The sequence below is a fragment of the Pelecanus crispus genome, chromosome 2 (genome assembly GCF_030463565.1).
Source record: "Pelecanus crispus isolate bPelCri1 chromosome 2, bPelCri1.pri, whole genome shotgun sequence".
Lineage (NCBI taxonomy): Eukaryota > Metazoa > Chordata > Aves > Pelecaniformes > Pelecanidae > Pelecanus > Pelecanus crispus.
The window spans coordinates 24,232,826-24,251,493 of record NC_134644.1 but is presented as its reverse complement, the minus strand read 5'-3'; the positions used below and the strand labels follow the sequence as shown (position 1 = coordinate 24,251,493).

The window sequence follows — 18,668 nt, the reverse complement described above, 5'->3', positions numbered from 1 at the left end:
TTATATTAAAAATGCAGTAATACAAAACAAATGTGATAATTCCTTTCTAAGTAATTTTTTCAACAGTGTACCTGAAAGAAAACATTTCACATTGTCAGAGATGGGCTCATAAATGTCTTGGTTGTATCCAGTAAGCACCAATCTATTTAACACAAGGTCACCCATGCCACATTCTCACTTCTTTCCAGCTTGCATTAAAGGGGAAAAAGGATACCATTAACCCCTATACATTTTATTCCAAAACATTAATTGCCCATTACACAAAGAGATGCAAACCACTTTGTCATCACTCTCTTACAGATCATGTTGAAAATTTATGATGTTCCTTCCTGACAATCCTTCCCATCCTGCTTTGTGTTTTAAGTACTTTGTTCATTAATTTAAGCATTATTTCTCTGTGTACATAAATACAATGCACAGGTGAGAGGATGGCTGATTTCATAGTTTCTAATGTTTTCAGTGTTGTAGCAGCATGTGCTAAGGCTTACAATAGTTACCCATCTACAGCTAGCTTTTTCCCCATCAGTCACCATTTGGAACAGATGGAATCAACACCACAAGCACTACACTGGGCCTTGGGCACATCTTCGTTGCTGGACACCGTCCTGGGTTGGGAATCTACAGGCCCAACTATTTCCTCTTTTTCCCTGAAGTCCCCACACAGAACTCTCTGGAAAGATCCAGATTGGCTTCCTGGACCACACAGGCCTGCTGGAGAAAAGCTGGAGCCAAGCAGTGAGGAAAAATGATCAACTTTCCTGCTGCCTCTAGCTGGAACACAGTTCAAGAAAAGGAAAGAGCTTTGTTTCATTTTCAAACCCTCTCGTGTCCATCTGGGCACCCCTTTCACTCCGCTGTTGTTATCATACGATTTGATTTACACATGTCCAATTCAGTAGACTGAGTCTTACAATAGACCTTGCAGTGGTACAGACTGGCAACCTAAATTGATCTAAATGAGTTAATTAAACCAGTTGTGGTGGGTTGACCCTGGCTGGATGCCAGGTGCCCACCAAAGCTGCTCTATCACTCCCCTTCTCAACTGGACAGGGGAGAGAAAAAAAACCCAAAACCCAAACCAAAAAGCTTGTGGGTTGAGATAAGGACGGGGAGATTACTCACCAGTTACTGTCATGGGCAAAACAGACTGGACTTGGGGAAATCAGTTTAATTTATCACCAGTCAAATCAGAGTAGGGTCATGAGAAATAAAAACTAAATCTTAAAACATCTTCCTCCCACCCCTCCCTTCTTTTCTGGCTCAACTTCACTCCCGATTTTCTCTACCTCCTCCCCATGAGCCGCGCAGGGGGACGGGGAATGGGGGTTGCAGTCAGTTCATCACACGCTGTCTCTGCCGCTCCTTCCTTCTCAGGGGAGGACTCCTCACACTCTTCCCCTGCTCCAGTGTGGGGTCCCTCCCACGGGAGACAGTCCTCCACGAACTTCTCCAATGTGGGTCCTTCCCATGGGCTACAGTTCTTCATGAACTGCTCCAGCATAGGTCCCTTCCACAGGGTGCAGCCCTTCAGGAGCAGACTGCTCCAGCGTGGGTCCCCCACAGGGTCACAAGTGCTGCCAGCAAACCTGCTCCAGCGTGGGCTCCTCTCTCTCTCTTTGAGTCCACAGGTCCTGCCAGAAGCCTGCTCCAGCATGGGCTTCCCATGAGGTCACAGCCTTCTTCGGGCATCCACCTGCGCCAGTGTGGGGTCCTCCACGGGCTGCAGGTGGATATCTGCTCCACCATTAACCTCCATGGGCTGCAGAGGGACAGCCTGCCTCACCATGGTCTTCACCACAGGCTGCAGGGGAGTCTCTGCTCCTCCTTCTTCACTGATCATGGTGTCTGCAGAGTCGTTCCTCTCACATATTCTCACTCCTCACTCCAGCTGCAGTTTGTGCCAGGTTGTTTTTTGTCCCGCCTTCTTAAATATGTCATCCCAGAGGCGCTACCACCATCACTGATGGGCTCAGCCTTGGCCAGCGGTTGGTCCATCTTGGAGCTGGGTGGCATTGGCTCTACTGGACACAGGGGAAGCTTCTAGCAGCTTCTCACAGAAGCCACCCCTGTTGCCTCCCTGCTACCAAAACCTTGCCATGCAAACCCAATATACCAGTACTCAGGGTTGTAAACAAACCCTTACTTGCTGCTTCCATAGTTTGAGCACTGGTTTGCTTAAGAAGCCCTGAAGTTATCAAGCATGATGCAAATACAAAGCTTTGATGCTATTTAGCTGGGTGGGTTTGGGACAGGTCTGGCAGCATGTTTTCCAGCACTCTGTCTGCCTTTCAGATGGTCAGGATTTCACAAGTTTAAACAAGTACTTCACATGGGCAACAGCCTGTCCTACAATGAATTCCACTGAATAATGTCCTAATAGGAGCAGGCATGGACAGTTTATGGGTCTGATCATCCTTTCATACAACATCTACATTTTTCTACTTCCATTGGCCTTAAGAGAAATATGCTTCAGGGTCAGGAACAATTTAAATAGCAAAAGAAAATGAGTGTTGTTTCTGTCTCATTTTTGGGACATTTATGAGTCCTTTTCATTAGCAGCTTTTATAGACAACTTGCACACAGTACCAAAACCTAAAGATATTTTCCTCTTGAATAAACAAATAATTGAGACATAGCCATCATCATAAAGGGTACATAGTGCACATGGTAGAACTTTTCCTGGCAGCTCCCTGATAGCAGTACCCATGGTAACCCCTAAAGATGTAACATTCTGTTGTTCTTTTGGGTTTTGTGTTTGTGGGTTTTTGTGGTTGTTTTTTGTTTTAAAGGAAAAGGAAATATCATGCTATGAACAGAAAGACAAGAAGGAAGGGGTTTCCATTCTGTTGTTCCCAGCTGGACGCTCTTTATGAATTCTGCAACAGGGTTAGGATATGTGCTGTTTCATACTAGACTCGGTAACTCAAAAGGTTTCAGTACAGGGCTACATTATGGCAGAGACCAAACAGGTAGATATCCAAGACTCATCCAGATCCTGGTCTTGTAATGATTTCATAATCTGATCTTTCATTAAAAAATAAAGCACTCCAAGCCTTCATGTGCACAAGGGAAAGCTTGAATACGCAACTTGAGTAAGCTTAATAAAATGTAGCCTGTTTGAATCTGTTGTGGTTTAACCCAGCAGGCAGCTAAACAGCACACAGCTGTTCGCTCACTCTCCCCCTCCCCAGTGGGATGGGGGAGAGAATCGGGAAAAAAAAGTAAAATTCGTGGGTTGAGATAAAGACAGTTTAATAGGACAAAAAAGGAAGGGAAAATAATAATAATATCCAAAATAAGATGCACAATGCAATTGCTCACCACCCGCTGACTGATACCCAGCCAGTTACCAAGCAGCAATCGCTACCTCCCAACCAACTCCCCCTAGTTTCTATACTGAGCATGACATCATATGGTATGGAATAGCCCATTGGCCAGTTTGGGTCAGCTGTCCTGGCTGTGCCCCCTCCCAGCTTCTTGTGCACCTGGCAGAGCATGGGAAGCTGAAAAAGTCCTTGACTAGTGTCAGCACTACCTAGCAACCACTAAAACATCAGTGTGATCAGCATTATTCTCATACTAAATCCAAAACACAGCACTGTGTCAGCTACTAGGAAGAATCATAGAACAGAATCATAGAATCGTTTAGGTTGGAAAAGACCTTTAAGATCATCCAGTCCAACCATTAACCCAACACGACCAAGTCCACCACTAAACCAGTTAAGGGTAGAGTAATAATTTCATGTTTCCTGGCTTGGTGGCTGGATTATTTTTTAATGAAAGTAAAAACTAGGAATCATTAAGGTTGGAAAGGACCTCTAAGATTATCAGTCCAACTGCCAACCCAACACCACCATGCCTACTAAACCATGTCCCAAAGTCCCACATCTACATGTTTTTTGAACACCTCCACGGATGGTGACTACTCCACCACCTCTCTGGGCAGCCTGTTCCAATGCTTGACGACTCTTTCAGTAAAGACATTTTTCCTAATATCCAATCTAAACCTCGCTGGGTGCAACTTGAGGCCATTTCCTCTTGTCCTAATTAAATTAAGAAAATTAACTCTATCCCAGCCAAAACCAGGACAGAATCTGAAGGTAAAAAGAATGAGTCTGTCAGATACAATTAGTCTCACTAGTATGAGTGAACTCTTAATTTCAGTATCTCCAGCTGTGCAGACTTAGGTCCCCATGATCTCGGCATCCCCACTTTAATATTAAAGGGGATTTTGTGCATCTGCTTAATAAATCCTGGCTTCTTTGGGAAAGAGACCAGCTTATTTGAAGACAGAGGGTAATGGGCCTAGAGGAGCAATGGTAGGCCCCAGCCACCAAAAGACTGGTTTTCCCTGAGCAGTCTTTCTGCATTGCCACCTCAGCCAGGTTTGGAAACACAGCAAAAAAGATGAGGACATTCAAATCATGGCACCATCACAAAGGCCCTATCTGAGCATACTCTAAGGGCAGCCAGGACTGTACTCATCTGGCTCTCATTTCGAAGCTCTTACTTTTTCCCTGACATGTCCTTTATTCTCTGGTCTAAGCCATACTTATTCTTGACCAAAAGATCTTGAATGAGTGAAACTACTCAGCAGGAAAAGCACACTTAAGAATGAATATGCAAACAGTAAAACATGTCACCCAGTAGTGACATCTACAGTCTAATGTAAGGATCAAGTCATTATATATTCAAGCAGAGTATTCACTGGAAGATCCATTACGGATTTTGCTTTGCTTCTGCTTGTTCTGTTACAGAGCAGTAGTTGTAGTCTTTCTTTCATTGCCTTGTGGGGTGCAACTCCTATACCCATCATTGGGAAAAAACATTTTTGATATTGATACAAATCCATAAGACTTGAATACACATCAAATCAGAGCACTTTTACAAGCATTAGTTTTGAATTTGTTGTGTGTTCTGCAGAAGTTACTAATAATTTCTATGAAAAAATGCATGAGATGTCTAAATTATCTGAAATTTGGCAAATTTCCCCTCCTAAAAATAGAGAGAAGTTGTCTTTATTCATTGCTTGTTAATGCTACACATGCAATGTCACTGATGCAGAGGTTACTAGCTGAAAAATAAGGGTTTAACAAGCAATTTGGAATTACAGAGAAAAAAAAAAGCTAGCTTAACTACTTGTAACCCTTCCAAACAGAGCCTGAAGAAAAGCATATGAAAACCTTTGCTCCTTTGCATTTGCGAGGGGTTTTTTTCAAGCCCAGATTAAAATGTGTATAAATAGAGAGAGAAAGAGAGAACTATCAGAATCACAAAATCTCCTTCACTCCTTTTCTCATATTTCATGTTTTCAGGAGGACGAGGGACCTCATAGATTTAAGTAAATGACCACTTTGCCTATGTCGTCTCTTTGAGAAGATCATTTATCAGCTGCTACCCTTCAGAGAAGCAGAGATCTGTAAGGAGGAGCTGGTGGCAGCAGCTGTGTGCTTCTGCCTCATTGCTGTTGTGGAATAAATGAGCTGTGGGGTCACAATCACGCTGCAAAAACTAAGAAAACAAGCATGGCATGACTCTGAAGGAATTTTCAACTTGCATTTCACCTGAGGGTTGTATGCACTAAAACCGCAACTGGTGGAGCTTAATCCTGGAACAAGTGTCTTTGGCATGTACTTAACTGAATTCAAGGGGCACTGTGCAAAGTTAAACAATCCTAATGCTTATTTCAAGTTTTACTTTGCTCTGAAGGGAAGGCTTGCAAGATGTTGTCTGGTGAAGAAAATGCATTTTCTGAGACAAAATGATCATAAAAAGGTAAGGAAAGAGTATTCACAGATGGCACTGAAAGGCACACTGGATTTTGTAAGCTGGTCTGTTTACCTGCACCTTCTGCCATGTGGCTGTTGCAGACCCAAAACACTATGTGATAAATGGCAGAAACTTGCCATGATACTGACTAAGCCTTCAACCAACTGGAGGAAGTAGGAAGATCACCGAAGTCCTACCTCCAGTCTCAACAAGATAGATTAATTTATTAACTTCAGCAAATTCTCTGATCCCCTGGTATTTCTAAAGGACATCTCCACCCCTGTGAGAGATGCAGCCCCAGGGAGTCTGAGCAGGGAGGAACATGCAGCGTGCTCAGCACCCCACACTTTGTTGGAGTCTGTCCAGCAGTCCCAAGAGAAATTACCAAGGCATGGTATCTCATCTCACTTCATGAGGGACAGTGGCCAAGAAAGACCGCCAATGAAGGACTACACAATTAGCACATGCTTCACTTGTGAGAAACCCAAAAATGAAACAATGGATAGCTGAGTCACCTCCTCACCGCAACTCTACCAGGATACACGCATGAAAGTGTTCATTTTATGGACTCAGAATGATTTGTTGACAGCTTTAAACATCACTTTGTGTAGTCTGTCAGTTTAATTGCATAGCACAAATAGGAACTGGAAAACAATTAGAATCCTATCCAAGTACAGGTGCTAATGGAAATTTCATAAAAGAGAGTGAGAAAACTGCAGAACTGGAAACAGTGTTAAAAAAATCTTTGTGAGCCTTTTTGTTTTTTATTTCCCTCAGTGGATCAGGTGCCAAAAAGGCCCATGATCAGATTTCTATTTGTTTTCTCAGATTTCAGAGAGCACTACACTCCCAAATCTCAGTAGGAAAGGTCCAGAATAAAATTTCCTTTAAATGGCCATCACTTCAGGCTTGACTGTAATGAAGGACACAGGATTGTTCAGTTCAGACAACTTTACTCAAGAATTTTAGTGAAATACTACAAACAACCACTTCCCAAAACAGAGTTACTTTCTTCCAATCCTACCATTCTCAACTGCCTTGCTCCTTCTCTGTTTTTCAACCATTCTGGTAGCAGGTCTGTTAAGGATAACACCTAAGGCCAACTCATTTCAATGCTCCCCTTCTGTCTGAATGAGTCCCTTTCATAATACAATGTTATTATTCACTTCATTATACTACAACAAATCCAAAAGAGGGCAATTAATGTTCTATCACTTCAGTAAATCCCTAATTACTCGGATTAATTGCTTTATTCTTATATTCCATTGGGTACAATATTGTGATTTCATTAAATATCTCAAAGAATTTTAGAAAAGCATACCTGTAAATAACATAGATAATAATTTGCCACAAAATTAACATATTTGTAGGAGATTCTTTGCTTGTCAGTACCTGTTTGATTGATTACTCATGTGAAAACATAATTAGCTGGTACAAATACTAGAGCTTTTCTGCATTTGCTGGCAGAACCCACGCCCTTATTCTGGCTCCCACGCTCAGCAGTCCTCCCTTAATAGAGCAGATGCAGCCTCTTATTGATTTAATTTGTTTGTCTTCCACAAATCTCCTGGACCAACTTCATAATTTCATAATGACTAGATTATGATTTGTCATATTGTTGGCACAATGCCTGTTGTTCTCAAAAAAAATTATGAATGCTGAAGACCCTTGCCTCTCAGAAAGAAACTTGAGGGTTTTCTTCCTGTTGTTTGAGTTAATGTACTTAGCAGATGGAGCTGTTAAATACTCCTATTTTAATAAGATTAGATTGGATTACTGAAGTTCTGAGGAAATTGTCTGATTGTCACACTTGTTTCCTTCTTAAAATGCTTCTAGAGTCATTTGTTTATACTAACTATATGCTATTCACAAGATAATAACTGAGTCCAAAATAACAAGGCATGAAGATGCCTTTATACATTTCCCTGTGCTAACAAAGGCTTGACTAAAGAGAACAATCAAAAGAACAGGGCAACAGCTGTTTTTGTATAAAAGTAGGATACCCTGAAGATGAAACTTCAGTGGTGCTGGCTCCAGGGTGACTCTCTAAGTTAATAAGGAAGACTTATACAAGCGTCTAAACAGCCAGGGAGCAGAAACAATAGTGCGCAATTTATTTGAGCAATTAACTAACTAACTAATCAACAGTCTTTGAATAATGAATTAATCTAGAGCACTGCTCTGAATCCACCCATACTTAAAAGAAACTGGTTAAATCATCCTGGTTCACAAAAACATCTGAAGAAACCACAGCCTACTGGAGGATACGCCACAAGAAGAAAGCAAGCTTAATGAGTTGAGCAAGTTATTCATTATAAACTATTTGCTCAGCTATAATCAGCCATCAAGTGACTGCACATATGCTGAAATGTGAGGGTGGAAACCTTACAGCCTCCAAATGCCTGAGCCCTGTGCAGACAGATGAACCAGCTGGAAGTGCGGCACCATCACCTAGATAATCAGACTCCAAGCACTCAGTGGGGACCAGCTTTGAACAGATGCCCAGAAGCCAAAAGAAACAAATTTCTTTCCCATTAAACAGATTTATGGATTTCTTTTGTTCCTATGAAAATTGAACTATGCTAACAGAAAAAGACAAATAAAATTATAAATAAAATCAGCTACAATTCAAAATACATGCCTAAGCTGAGGCTTCATTTCCTGCTCCAGGCCTTGATGACACAAATAAAGCTCAGGATGGAGCAAAGGGGCCCTAAAAGCCCCAGCTTTACTGGGGAGTAGAGTGGAAGCTGTGTTGAAAGTTATCATTATGTTGCTCAGCTATTCCAGCGTAGAAGACAGCCAGGAAGATTGTGCTGAGGCAGAGATTTCAGAATATCTTGGGCAAACCTTGAAGAGCTGCTATTATAGAGAATCCCATGGCTATATAAACTGTGTTATGGGCCTCGCCAGTATGGCCTCAGATACAGCATGATGCTGCTTTGCCATGTCCTAACCTCAGGACTGAAAAGTGCAGCACAGAATCTTGCACATAATTCCTTCCAACTGCCACTGTATTTGCAATTAAACTGATGAAAAAAGCCCATCTTTTACAATTTTTCACTCCATTCACTGCTACCCCCCTTTATTTCTTTAATCCCCCTTTTTCTTTTACAAGACTGTCAATCCAGAGTAATGGCATTAAGTAAGAACGGATCCTCTCCTTTGAATATGACTTTAGAACATGAGTTGTGAGAAAACTGTGAAATGGATCGTCTGCTGAAAGATGTTACAATTATGTCAGTGACAATAAATTAGTGCCAGAGAATGTGGCTGTGTGCTGTACCTGCACTTCCTATGGTGGTATCATTAGAATGGCCCTAAAGCAGTTGGCCCATGCCAATTATTAGTCTCCAAAAAAGAGCGTGCAGCAACCCGGTTTTGGCAAGAAAGTGCGTTTGATAGTATGGACAAGGACTGTTCAGTGACAGTTCAGAACAAAAGAACAGCATATTTAGAGTGTAGATGTAGCTTAAGAGGATTAATTGGTCTTTTCCTTCAAATACTGGGTACGTATTGTATACTGGAGAGGTACTGAGTATCTCAGGTAAGTATAGTACAAAGTTTGTCAGTGTCATGCTTGGAAGACTGGGAAAGCTGCATGTTGCGTGTTCCCCTGAATAGTCACATCAAAAAGCACAGAGCTTGCTTGGGACATTCAATCTGTCTGGCTGACACACTTAATCTGCCTTCCCCCTACTGCTTCCCTCTCACTAGCCTTATCTGACTATAAAGTTTGGTCAGGTTCTGCCTAACTCTTACATGACTACAGAGAAAGGAGCATCCATCCATTCATTACCACCATCACCACTGTCTGGCACTGCAATTCTGCTACATGAGGAACAGCACTGTTTGGGCCTGAAGGTGATGAACACCAACACAGAGAGAGGGCAGCTGCATGTTTTTAGAGCAACACAGCTGTTAGGATGATCAGCACACTTTTCTGCCTCTGCTGTTTCCCAGGGTTGAAAGTTTCCCACTCTGAGCCTGCAAACCAGAGACTACCATGTTATCACCCCTGTCTGTGTTGATAAAAGAACAGTTCTGGGCACATAACTTCTGGAGTGTCTGCATGTATGACACAATTTACAGAAGTCCTTCCCTGGAAAGCTGTGGAGATGTAAACCAAGGGTTGTGCTTAATAACAAAAACTAAATCTTCCCTGTTGAAAGGTTAGAAAAATCCCTGTATTTTCACAATGCTGAGAGTAGAGGTCTGTTACTGTTACAGTGATAACATCTATGCCAGGGCAGCTGAAGACAGACGGTCATTGCACTGACAGGACTGCTAGCAAGAAGGAAAAGCAGCCCTGTCTGCATGCTGACCCTACTAGAGAAAGTTTCATTTTTAAGTACGATGTTGACTAGGTGGCCATTCAGCTGTCTGGATCCTGTGCCTTCTGCAGTGAGTGGCTACACAAGTGAAATCAAAATAAGGCCAGAGCATGAGCTTGAGCACTGTGTTGGTACTGTCCAGATTTTTATATTGTTAGCAGAGACTCTGGTCTAATTTTAGTGTGCAAGTTAGTACTCTCCCAGATAGTGGCCAGGAATGGTCTGGGGAACAGCCTGGGCCAAGGACCTTTCCCAAAAGGCAGTTTGGATATGGCCACCCTGTTTCAGTGGACAGGAGGGTTTTATCTGATGATGATGAGCTGTGCTGTGCCATGAAGCCTAAAGGCCAGACCACAGCTCCTGACTCACTTTATTTTCTTGCACAAACCTAATCACTGATACCAATGCAAAAGACTTGGGATTATTGTTTTGTCAAGTACTAATTCTTATTTTCTTCTCAGTAGGGAAGATACAGCTTTTTTTTATGTCGGTTAAGTTCGAAACCCAGGTCAATGGTAAAATCTTTATTAGAAGCAATGCTTTAGTCAGACATGAGTCACACTTTACACACTGCTCTTTACATAAAAATGTATGAAGAAGAGGCAGCAGTGATGACAAGGCTGAACCATCATCTGGTACAGCATGACTGGTGTGGCATTTGCCTCCGCACAAGGAACAATTAAGTAAATTAGGGTTCCTTCCGTAGGACTGCTAAAACATATGGCTGAGGGAGGGAATATGGCAGAGGTCTGTAAATTAAGAGTGGACTAAAAAATTGTTTACTGTCTCTTCAGTGTAAGAACTAGGGCACATCCAGAGAAACTGTCCAGTGGAATGTTCAAGACTTGAATGGGATGCAGTGAAAAGAATTACTTCTTCACAAAACATGCAGTTAGGCTGTGGGGCCCCTTGACACAGGTTGCTGTGGGTGCCAAAAATTCACACAAGTTCTAAACCTGATTGGTCAAATTCATGGAAGAAAAGTCTGTCAAGGGCTACTAAATTTGAAGATACCATCTCTGACTCAGGGATACCTTGCTCCTCCAGTTGGTTAGAGCTGGGTGAATATTCTGGGAAATACCACAACACCTGTACAATTTCCTGGATATCTGTGGTTGGCCTCAGCTGGAGACATGCTACAGTGCTAGACAAATCTTTCATCTGTATCAGTATGGCTGTATTATGTTTGTCCCTGCCTGCTCTGCTACTCCACCATTAAACCCGTCCGTGATCACTTTTCTTCCATATTTATTATGCAACGGGGGTCCTGGGGGACATGAGGGTCTTCCTCTACCTTTCCTAGATAAGACCAAGAAGCAGGAGGCGGTCTCTCTCCCTTTGCTGGCCAGGAGTTGCAGGAAGAAGAGGAAGGAGAAACCACTCCTCCACCCACAGGAAAGCTGGGGGATTTGAACAGCAGTGAGTATTAGGCAGCCTTTGTCTGCTCCCTATTTCCTTCTCTGTTCCTGAGCTTACACTGCCATTTGGATGGAGAAAGACATCACTTCCTGTTCCAAATGGCTGCTCTTTCCCAGAAGGCTAATAGATCTCAGCCTGAATTGAACTCCCAACCAAGAGAGGATTTAACCTTTGTCCAACAGGAGAAAAATTTGACTGTGATTCACCCTCACCTTTTAGGAACTGTACTCCCCAACTTGTAACCCAGTCTCTAAGAGCACTAGTTCCTGGGCTCTGTACAGCAAGCTCAGGATGAAGCTCAGTGGTCTGTGATAAGAAGCCACACAAGCAGGTGGTTTCTTCTGGCCTCCAGGTCTGTGACCTGCTCCAAGAACATTAATACATGGTCTGGTTTAAAGAAGGAGGTCTGAAACTCTAAAAGCTCTGAAAATGCTACACAGTGCATTAAAAATGAAATAGCAGAGTAACTCCTATCTCTCAGCCTCTCATTTCCTAGCAGGGATATGTCTGCCTCATGAACAATGTTAGGCACAAGGGATTGAGTAAATTGTACAGGCACAGCTATAGTTACATGAGTCCTCACAAACTGGTGTCAGTCCTGAACTTCTTGCAAGCATGATCCCTTTTTGAGCTCATTTGTCTTCACACAGCACTTGAACTCTAGCCATGGAAGAGCTAATTGCTCGGAGAATCTCACCTTAGACTGTGGCAATACACGGTTAAACCTGCAGCCAGACATTACAGCTGGCTCTCATTTCCCAGTCTATGGGAACTGACCTTCCGAGAGTGATGAGTCAGCATAATTTGGTTTTATTACTTTTTTCATTTTATAAGATGGTTGATTTTATAATATACACATTAAAAAGCTGAACTGAAAAATTTTGAGATTTTTTTTCTAATCTTTCACAACCTTCTTTGAATCACAGTCACGACCAGCAGTTGGGAAGCACTGCATTAAAGGCTAGTTTCCTAGACCTTCTATAGTCAGCAAATACTCTGCCTCTCAGCTGTCATCTAAAATAAAACTTCCTCCCAACTCTGTCCAAGTTCAGTCCCTTGTTTCCTCCTTGTACAAGGGCTGCCCTTCAGCATTTCCGTCAGGAGGTGAAGAAGAAAAGCTCTTTGACACAAGGATTACTTACTTCATTACCTAGTGTGTTTGTCCTGGACTTGTATTTCCCTGTATTATTTCCTTTCCTTTTTTTCCTTTTCCCATAGGAAGGCATCCTATTTTTGTGCTAATACTGTGCCATGGTTGTGCTATTTTTACAGCTCTGTTTTGGTGCTTCAAGTCTTTGTGAATTAAGGAAGAGGTGGTTGACTGACAGTTAGGTTTTTTTCTTCAGTCATTTTCCGGCAGATTCTCGCCAGTACTCTGGACTGCTCATCCAGATATTCAACTGAGGGATGGAGGGAAAAGCTAGTTACAGCAAATGCGGGGGTGGGGGTGCGTGCGTGCTGCTAAAATAAGTAATTCATGTAATAAAACCAAACCATCTAACACATAGTGAGCTGATATCACAATGTGAAATTCTGCAAGTAGGATCCATAGTGGAGCCAACATCAAGCAGAATAACTCCAAGAAATCTCACAACTGAATTGACTATAGCCGTTCCTCAGTACACATTTAGAAAGATCAAGACCCATCACCCAAACTTCTCACAAATTAGCTTAAAAGATGCTCCACAGAAAGTATGCTAATACAATAGTTAAGACTTCTACTCTTCTTTCTTCCCCATGTGACTCAAAGAAGACCTGAAAAAAACTCTCCCTTCCCTCTATCTTTTCAATCTTAGAAATGTCAGGAATGCAATATCCTGTTTTCTTTGGTTTTGCTGGGGGGCCTTGTGGGTGCTTTAGGAAATGTTTAAATACTGAAACTTTAATAAAGAGCTCCTTGTCCAAAAGAACCTCATTAGTCATGGACAATGAAAGACTATTAATAGCAACATCAACAATATGCAAACAAAAAGTCAGAACAGTGTTTAAAAGCCCCTTCTTTTCCCAAATGCTAAACATCCTCTCACTTCAGTCTTGTGATAGCCTCACTTTATTACTCTGCAGTCAGCTTTTCTGTTTGTAAAACCGTAATTTCTACTGTAAACACCCCTTCCCAGATACACTCTTCCGCTTTTGAAAAAAGACACCTCTTTCAAGGTTTTTACAATCCATCACAAAAAGGTAAAAGAGATCCCATTTTTGTCCCTTTGAAAATCACAGTTTTCACTTTTGAAACAATACAACTTTTAAGAACACTAGCCTTGAAATAACCCAGGCTAACTAAAGTGATTTCATAGTAAATTAGGGAAGTAAAGACTATTAGCATTTTACTGTGGATGAACCTTTCACAATAACAAAATATATTTTACTGCACACCCCTGCTAAGGCTTCTGAATTGTGATGAAAAGAAACAGAACAGATTTGCTTCTAGAGGAGAGAGAGAATAAATACAAGCACATTTAAAATAGCGCCAACATTCAGACTACTTACAATGCTATGAACATGCCTCTTAAAAAAATAAATACTTCTCCAGCGAAACTCAACTAAGTTACAAACTTGATAAATTTGAATGCGTGTCAGGTAAACTAGTAAGGAAAAATCAAAGCTAACCTAAAAAGGAAGAGTCCATATAGCAGAATGAAAATACAAAAGGGATGGAAAGGCCCAAATGAAACATCTGCCTTTAAGCAATGCCTTTGCATTCTCTCTGCTTTTTTGTAACATAATCAAAGCCATTAAGAACCTATATATAGCTCAGTGTCTCTTTGGACAGCAAAAAACAACTTAGCAACACAACAAAGTCAATCCCTTCTTCTGCAACACAACATGTTTTTAATTAAGAAAGACTGCCAGGATGAAGGAGACCTTACAAGTTCAATAAGCTGAGAGCATCCAATTTTTGTAAGTGGGGAGAAAGGGTTAAGCTTTTTATTGTAAACTTCACATGTTTTATGTTAATGTAACTATTTAAGCTCTTTTTTGCCTTTCTGATCATGTCTTTTGACAGGAAAGGGAGTATTTGTTTTGTCTGATTTTAACTCTCAGGAAAGCACGTTAGGACTATCCAAAAATGTCTATTCTTTATTCTGACCTCTGCCTTCCAAAAGGAGCAGTTTAGGCATGATGCATTTTCCAGAGAATGGAAGTATGAAATTCCCTTTCTAATGGAAAAATCTTACCTGGGTAATCATTCTTGTCTACATCTGAGTCTCCTCTTAGAGTGAAGCCAAATCCCGAAGGCATGGACTGTGAGGCCCATGCTCCATTGAGAACCTGGGAAGGGTTAGTATTTAACCCGTTATTATATCCATTGTAAATGAGAACTTTCCCTCTTCTGTCTTCTCCTGCAAATGGTGCACCAATAGCAATGTCTGCAGTGCAATAAAAGAATAAAAAAAATGGGCACAATTAAAATAAAGCAAAAATTTAAGTCCCTGCAGGAAAACAGACATAAATGGCTTCCGGTACATACATGCAAGAACTTCAACATTCTGTACTTCTGTAGAGATTCTAGTTTTAAGCCAAATATACAGAAATGTTTGTAGTGTCTTTTCTGTGTCAAACTTTCATGACAAAAGCTTATAAAATCATCCTGTGAAGGGGTTATTGCATTATACTAAACAGCCAGTCCACACTGGATTCCTCCACGATATTTCCAGGGCATTTAATAAGCTCTAATAAACCAAGATCTAATGAATGCCTGGTTCTACTTTCATATTTTTAAACATACACAAATTTTCCTTGATTTCCTCAATTACCTAATTAATAAGGAACAGCTGTTAGATAAAATAAATTTTCTTTTTCCAGATAAAATATTCAACATAGGCAAAAAAACCCACCCCCCTCAAACACCCAGTGCTTTAGTATGCATAAGAGAAAAATGGACTATAACGTTTTCGTCTACACCAAGCCAACATCTTATTGAGAAATGGGAATAGTACCAAGTCAGGAATTTAACAGAAGGCGTTGGGCACTATGCAATTAAGCACTGCAGTCCTTAAAAAATGACGTGCCATATCCAAGAAGTGGAACTCACAATGCTCTTCTTAGTTCCTGTTCATGGGATGTGGAGAGAATCATGTGTCTAGATTGAGATTCAACAGCTGCAGTAGCTGAGCTAGCCAATAGGAAACACTAGAGGAGGATACATATCTACAGCTCTCATTTTTAGGTTCTGATCTACGAGCTGGTGCTGGACAAGTTACTAAGCTTGACGTCAGCACCTGGAATTTGTACCTTCACTCTAGGGGCAGGAGTGTGCCAAAGCTCCAGGACTGGCATCTTCAGTTATGAAGCAGAAGACTTTGGCTCTAGAACCTTCTTAGTCTTCTCTATACAGTGAGAGAGAAAAGCAGGAACGTCTCCTTCCTGCCTTACCAGAATGCTGGAGAGCAGGGATACAAACCTTCCCTACCCAGAGAAGCTGAAGGCATGTGCTATTGCTCACAGGTAGGAAACAGGAAGTCTCCACTGTGGGGTCCAGCTGAGCTGCACTCCATGGTGGGATTCCAGGACAACCCAGTGAGGTTATTGTCAGCAGTCACAATCTAGTGGCTTCTACCCACAGGATGGTATTTGGATTTTGCGCACCCTGAACCCAAATACAATTCTATAGCTCCTGACATGACTTGTCCCTTGCACAGAGGCCACACATTGGTGACACTGCCCTAGAGTCTAGTGGCTAGAGCACCATGAAAACCAGCCCTCAAGTAGGAGCTAAGTCCATTAATTTTTCCTTAGTTGGCCAACTATCTTTAAGGCTATGGTGCAAAATACCTCTTCAGGAAAAACTCCTTGGACTTTTAGATGCAGAGATGTCTGCTTTGCAGATCCCTAACATCCTGGAAATAAGGAAATGCAGGGAACACCAGGGTGTTACCAACCATGTCTAGGAGGCTAACTCTAAGTGCTCAAGGCATCCAGGCTATCTCAGATAATTAAGCAAGTTAGTTTACTTGGACTGTTTTCTTGAATTTAGGCTCCCAGTTAACTTACATGAACGTTTTGTTGTGTGCATGTGCTACAGGCATTTGAAAAAGGTCCCATTATGCACCTGTTTCTTTCAGTGCCTAAGTACCAATGGAAGTCTGATTCCAAAAGAGTACGTCTGTACTGGTCCAATTCTTTCATTGTGGACAGAATGCTCCATTTACTGAGCCTCATTCAATCCTCAAACTCGTCCAAGCATTTGAGGAGAGAAGGACCACTCTGCTTTTAAACGAATGCAACATCTTAACTAAGTATTTAAATGTAATTATAGAACAACAGATAATATTTTTATTCAAATGAACATGTTAATATTTAATAAAAAATAGCACTGTAGTCAATATGACTATCCTCCTATAGATAAGCTTTTCATGGTTTGGCCCTCAATAACAGTTTCATTAGGATTAGTGTAAATTCTCGTGACTTTCAAAGGCAGTTACGTGTTAAAAAGCCTTTTTCAGGCACCGCACAGACGCTTCATATTCACTTAACCACTTTTAATTTCAATGTTATACAGAGATATGTATTACTATATTACAAATAAATTACCATTATAGCCATCTTGATTGAGATCTCCAAGGTGTGTGATTGCACTGCCAAATCTACCGAACACTTCAGTGCCTGTCAGAATTTGTGCATCTCGGAAGAGGAAAGCACTTTCTTGCAGGTATAGATAAACTTGCCCAACTTCTTTAGGCTTGCTCTCAAATTCTCGTTCCATAAAGAGAGGGGCACCAACTAAGATATCATCTAAACTGGAACAGTCAAACAAAAAACAGTGTCACTGAGAGACTGAGTATAATCAACAGTTCATGCATTTGTTAAACAGGAAGCTGATAATTATCATAAAGTCATAGACTAACTGAGGTAAGAAGGCACTTCTGGAGTTCTAGTTTAAACACTTCGCCAAAGCATGGTCAACTAGGGAAGGCTGCCCAGGGCCATGCCCACTCCAGTTTTGAATATCTCCATGGAGGGAGATTCCACAGCTTTCTGGGCAACTGCTTACAGTGTTTGATCACCCTCACAGCAAAAATGTTTCTTCCTAGGTTTAAATGGAATTTCTTGCACTTCAATTTATGCCCACAATAGACACTGAAAAGCTATACTTCACAGTTAATGATCCAGAAGTCGGGAATTTATCTCAGGGGATCTGTGTTACTAGAACAAATTCTGTAGACCTATCCTGCTAACAGTGCTAGTGAGAGACAAATTTTAGTACAAAATCTAGCTTTTAAAAATTATACATCAGTAAGTAAACAACAGAAGAACAATTGCCACTTTCCAGCAGATTTTTGAAGTAATATACCTGAAACATGGGTAAACCATCAATTAATAGAGAATGCCTCATCACTAATTCAAATGGAAGCTGGGAGACAAAGCCAAAGCTTTATTTCTGAAAACACTTCTGTTGAATATCAGGTACATGAGTAGTTGCAGTGCTCACATAATTTGCTGTAATAAGTATTAAAGAGAAAGGACATCATAAAATCACAAAAATATGAGGCTTAGAGGGAAAAGTCCTTCTGTTCATTTTGCTACTCCAAGAAGAATCAGTAAAAGAAGACAGACTAATCAAAGGATATTTTGCATGTTGTTGTTCTAAATGGGAGTGGTTCAAAACATGTTACCAACATTTAGTTAGCGGGAAAAAAGACCCTTTACTGGACAATAAAATCAAGCAAGACTGATAGACGCGTAACAAGCAGAAATATTCTCAATAGATTATTCTGAGATATGAAATGGCAGTATCAGATTAATTTCTGAAGGTTGCTCAAGCCCCTATAAATTAATAGGATAACTCCCATTAAATTCAGTGGACATTGATCATGCATATTAAGGAACTCTGTTACTGCAAATAACTAGTACTACCTGATCCCAGAATTTTTAATGTGGAAAACATATGCTCTTGCTTGAACATGAAACTTTGTTCAAACTTTGTAAAATTTGTAGAAAACTTTCTATTCTCAATTCATCATATTCCCAATAGTGATGTTTTCAAAAAGGCTTAACCATTAGTAAATCAATTAGTAAAATTGCGCTACATTGTTTTTCCCAATCCTGACAGAAAAAAACCTGTATGATTTAGGAGTAGCTCAGCTAGTACTTTACCACGGATATATACTACGGTTCTAAGATATATACCATAGAATTTTGTAC

At 41.0% G+C, this 18,668-nt stretch overlaps 1 protein-coding gene across 1 annotated transcript in view; it reads right to left on the bottom strand.

Annotated features, from left to right (window-relative positions):
* The window catches only part of ITGA8 (integrin subunit alpha 8), a 117,562-nt gene that overhangs the window by 71,082 nt on the left and 27,812 nt on the right, over window positions 1-18,668 (bottom strand). The window contains exons 13-14 of the mRNA XM_075705173.1: window positions 17,058-17,263; window positions 14,702-14,893 (exon numbers count right to left, since the gene is read on the bottom strand). Of these exons, the coding sequence (XP_075561288.1) occupies window positions 14,702-14,893; window positions 17,058-17,263 (398 nt within the window). The remainder of the gene's footprint in view (window positions 1-14,701; window positions 14,894-17,057; window positions 17,264-18,668) is intronic.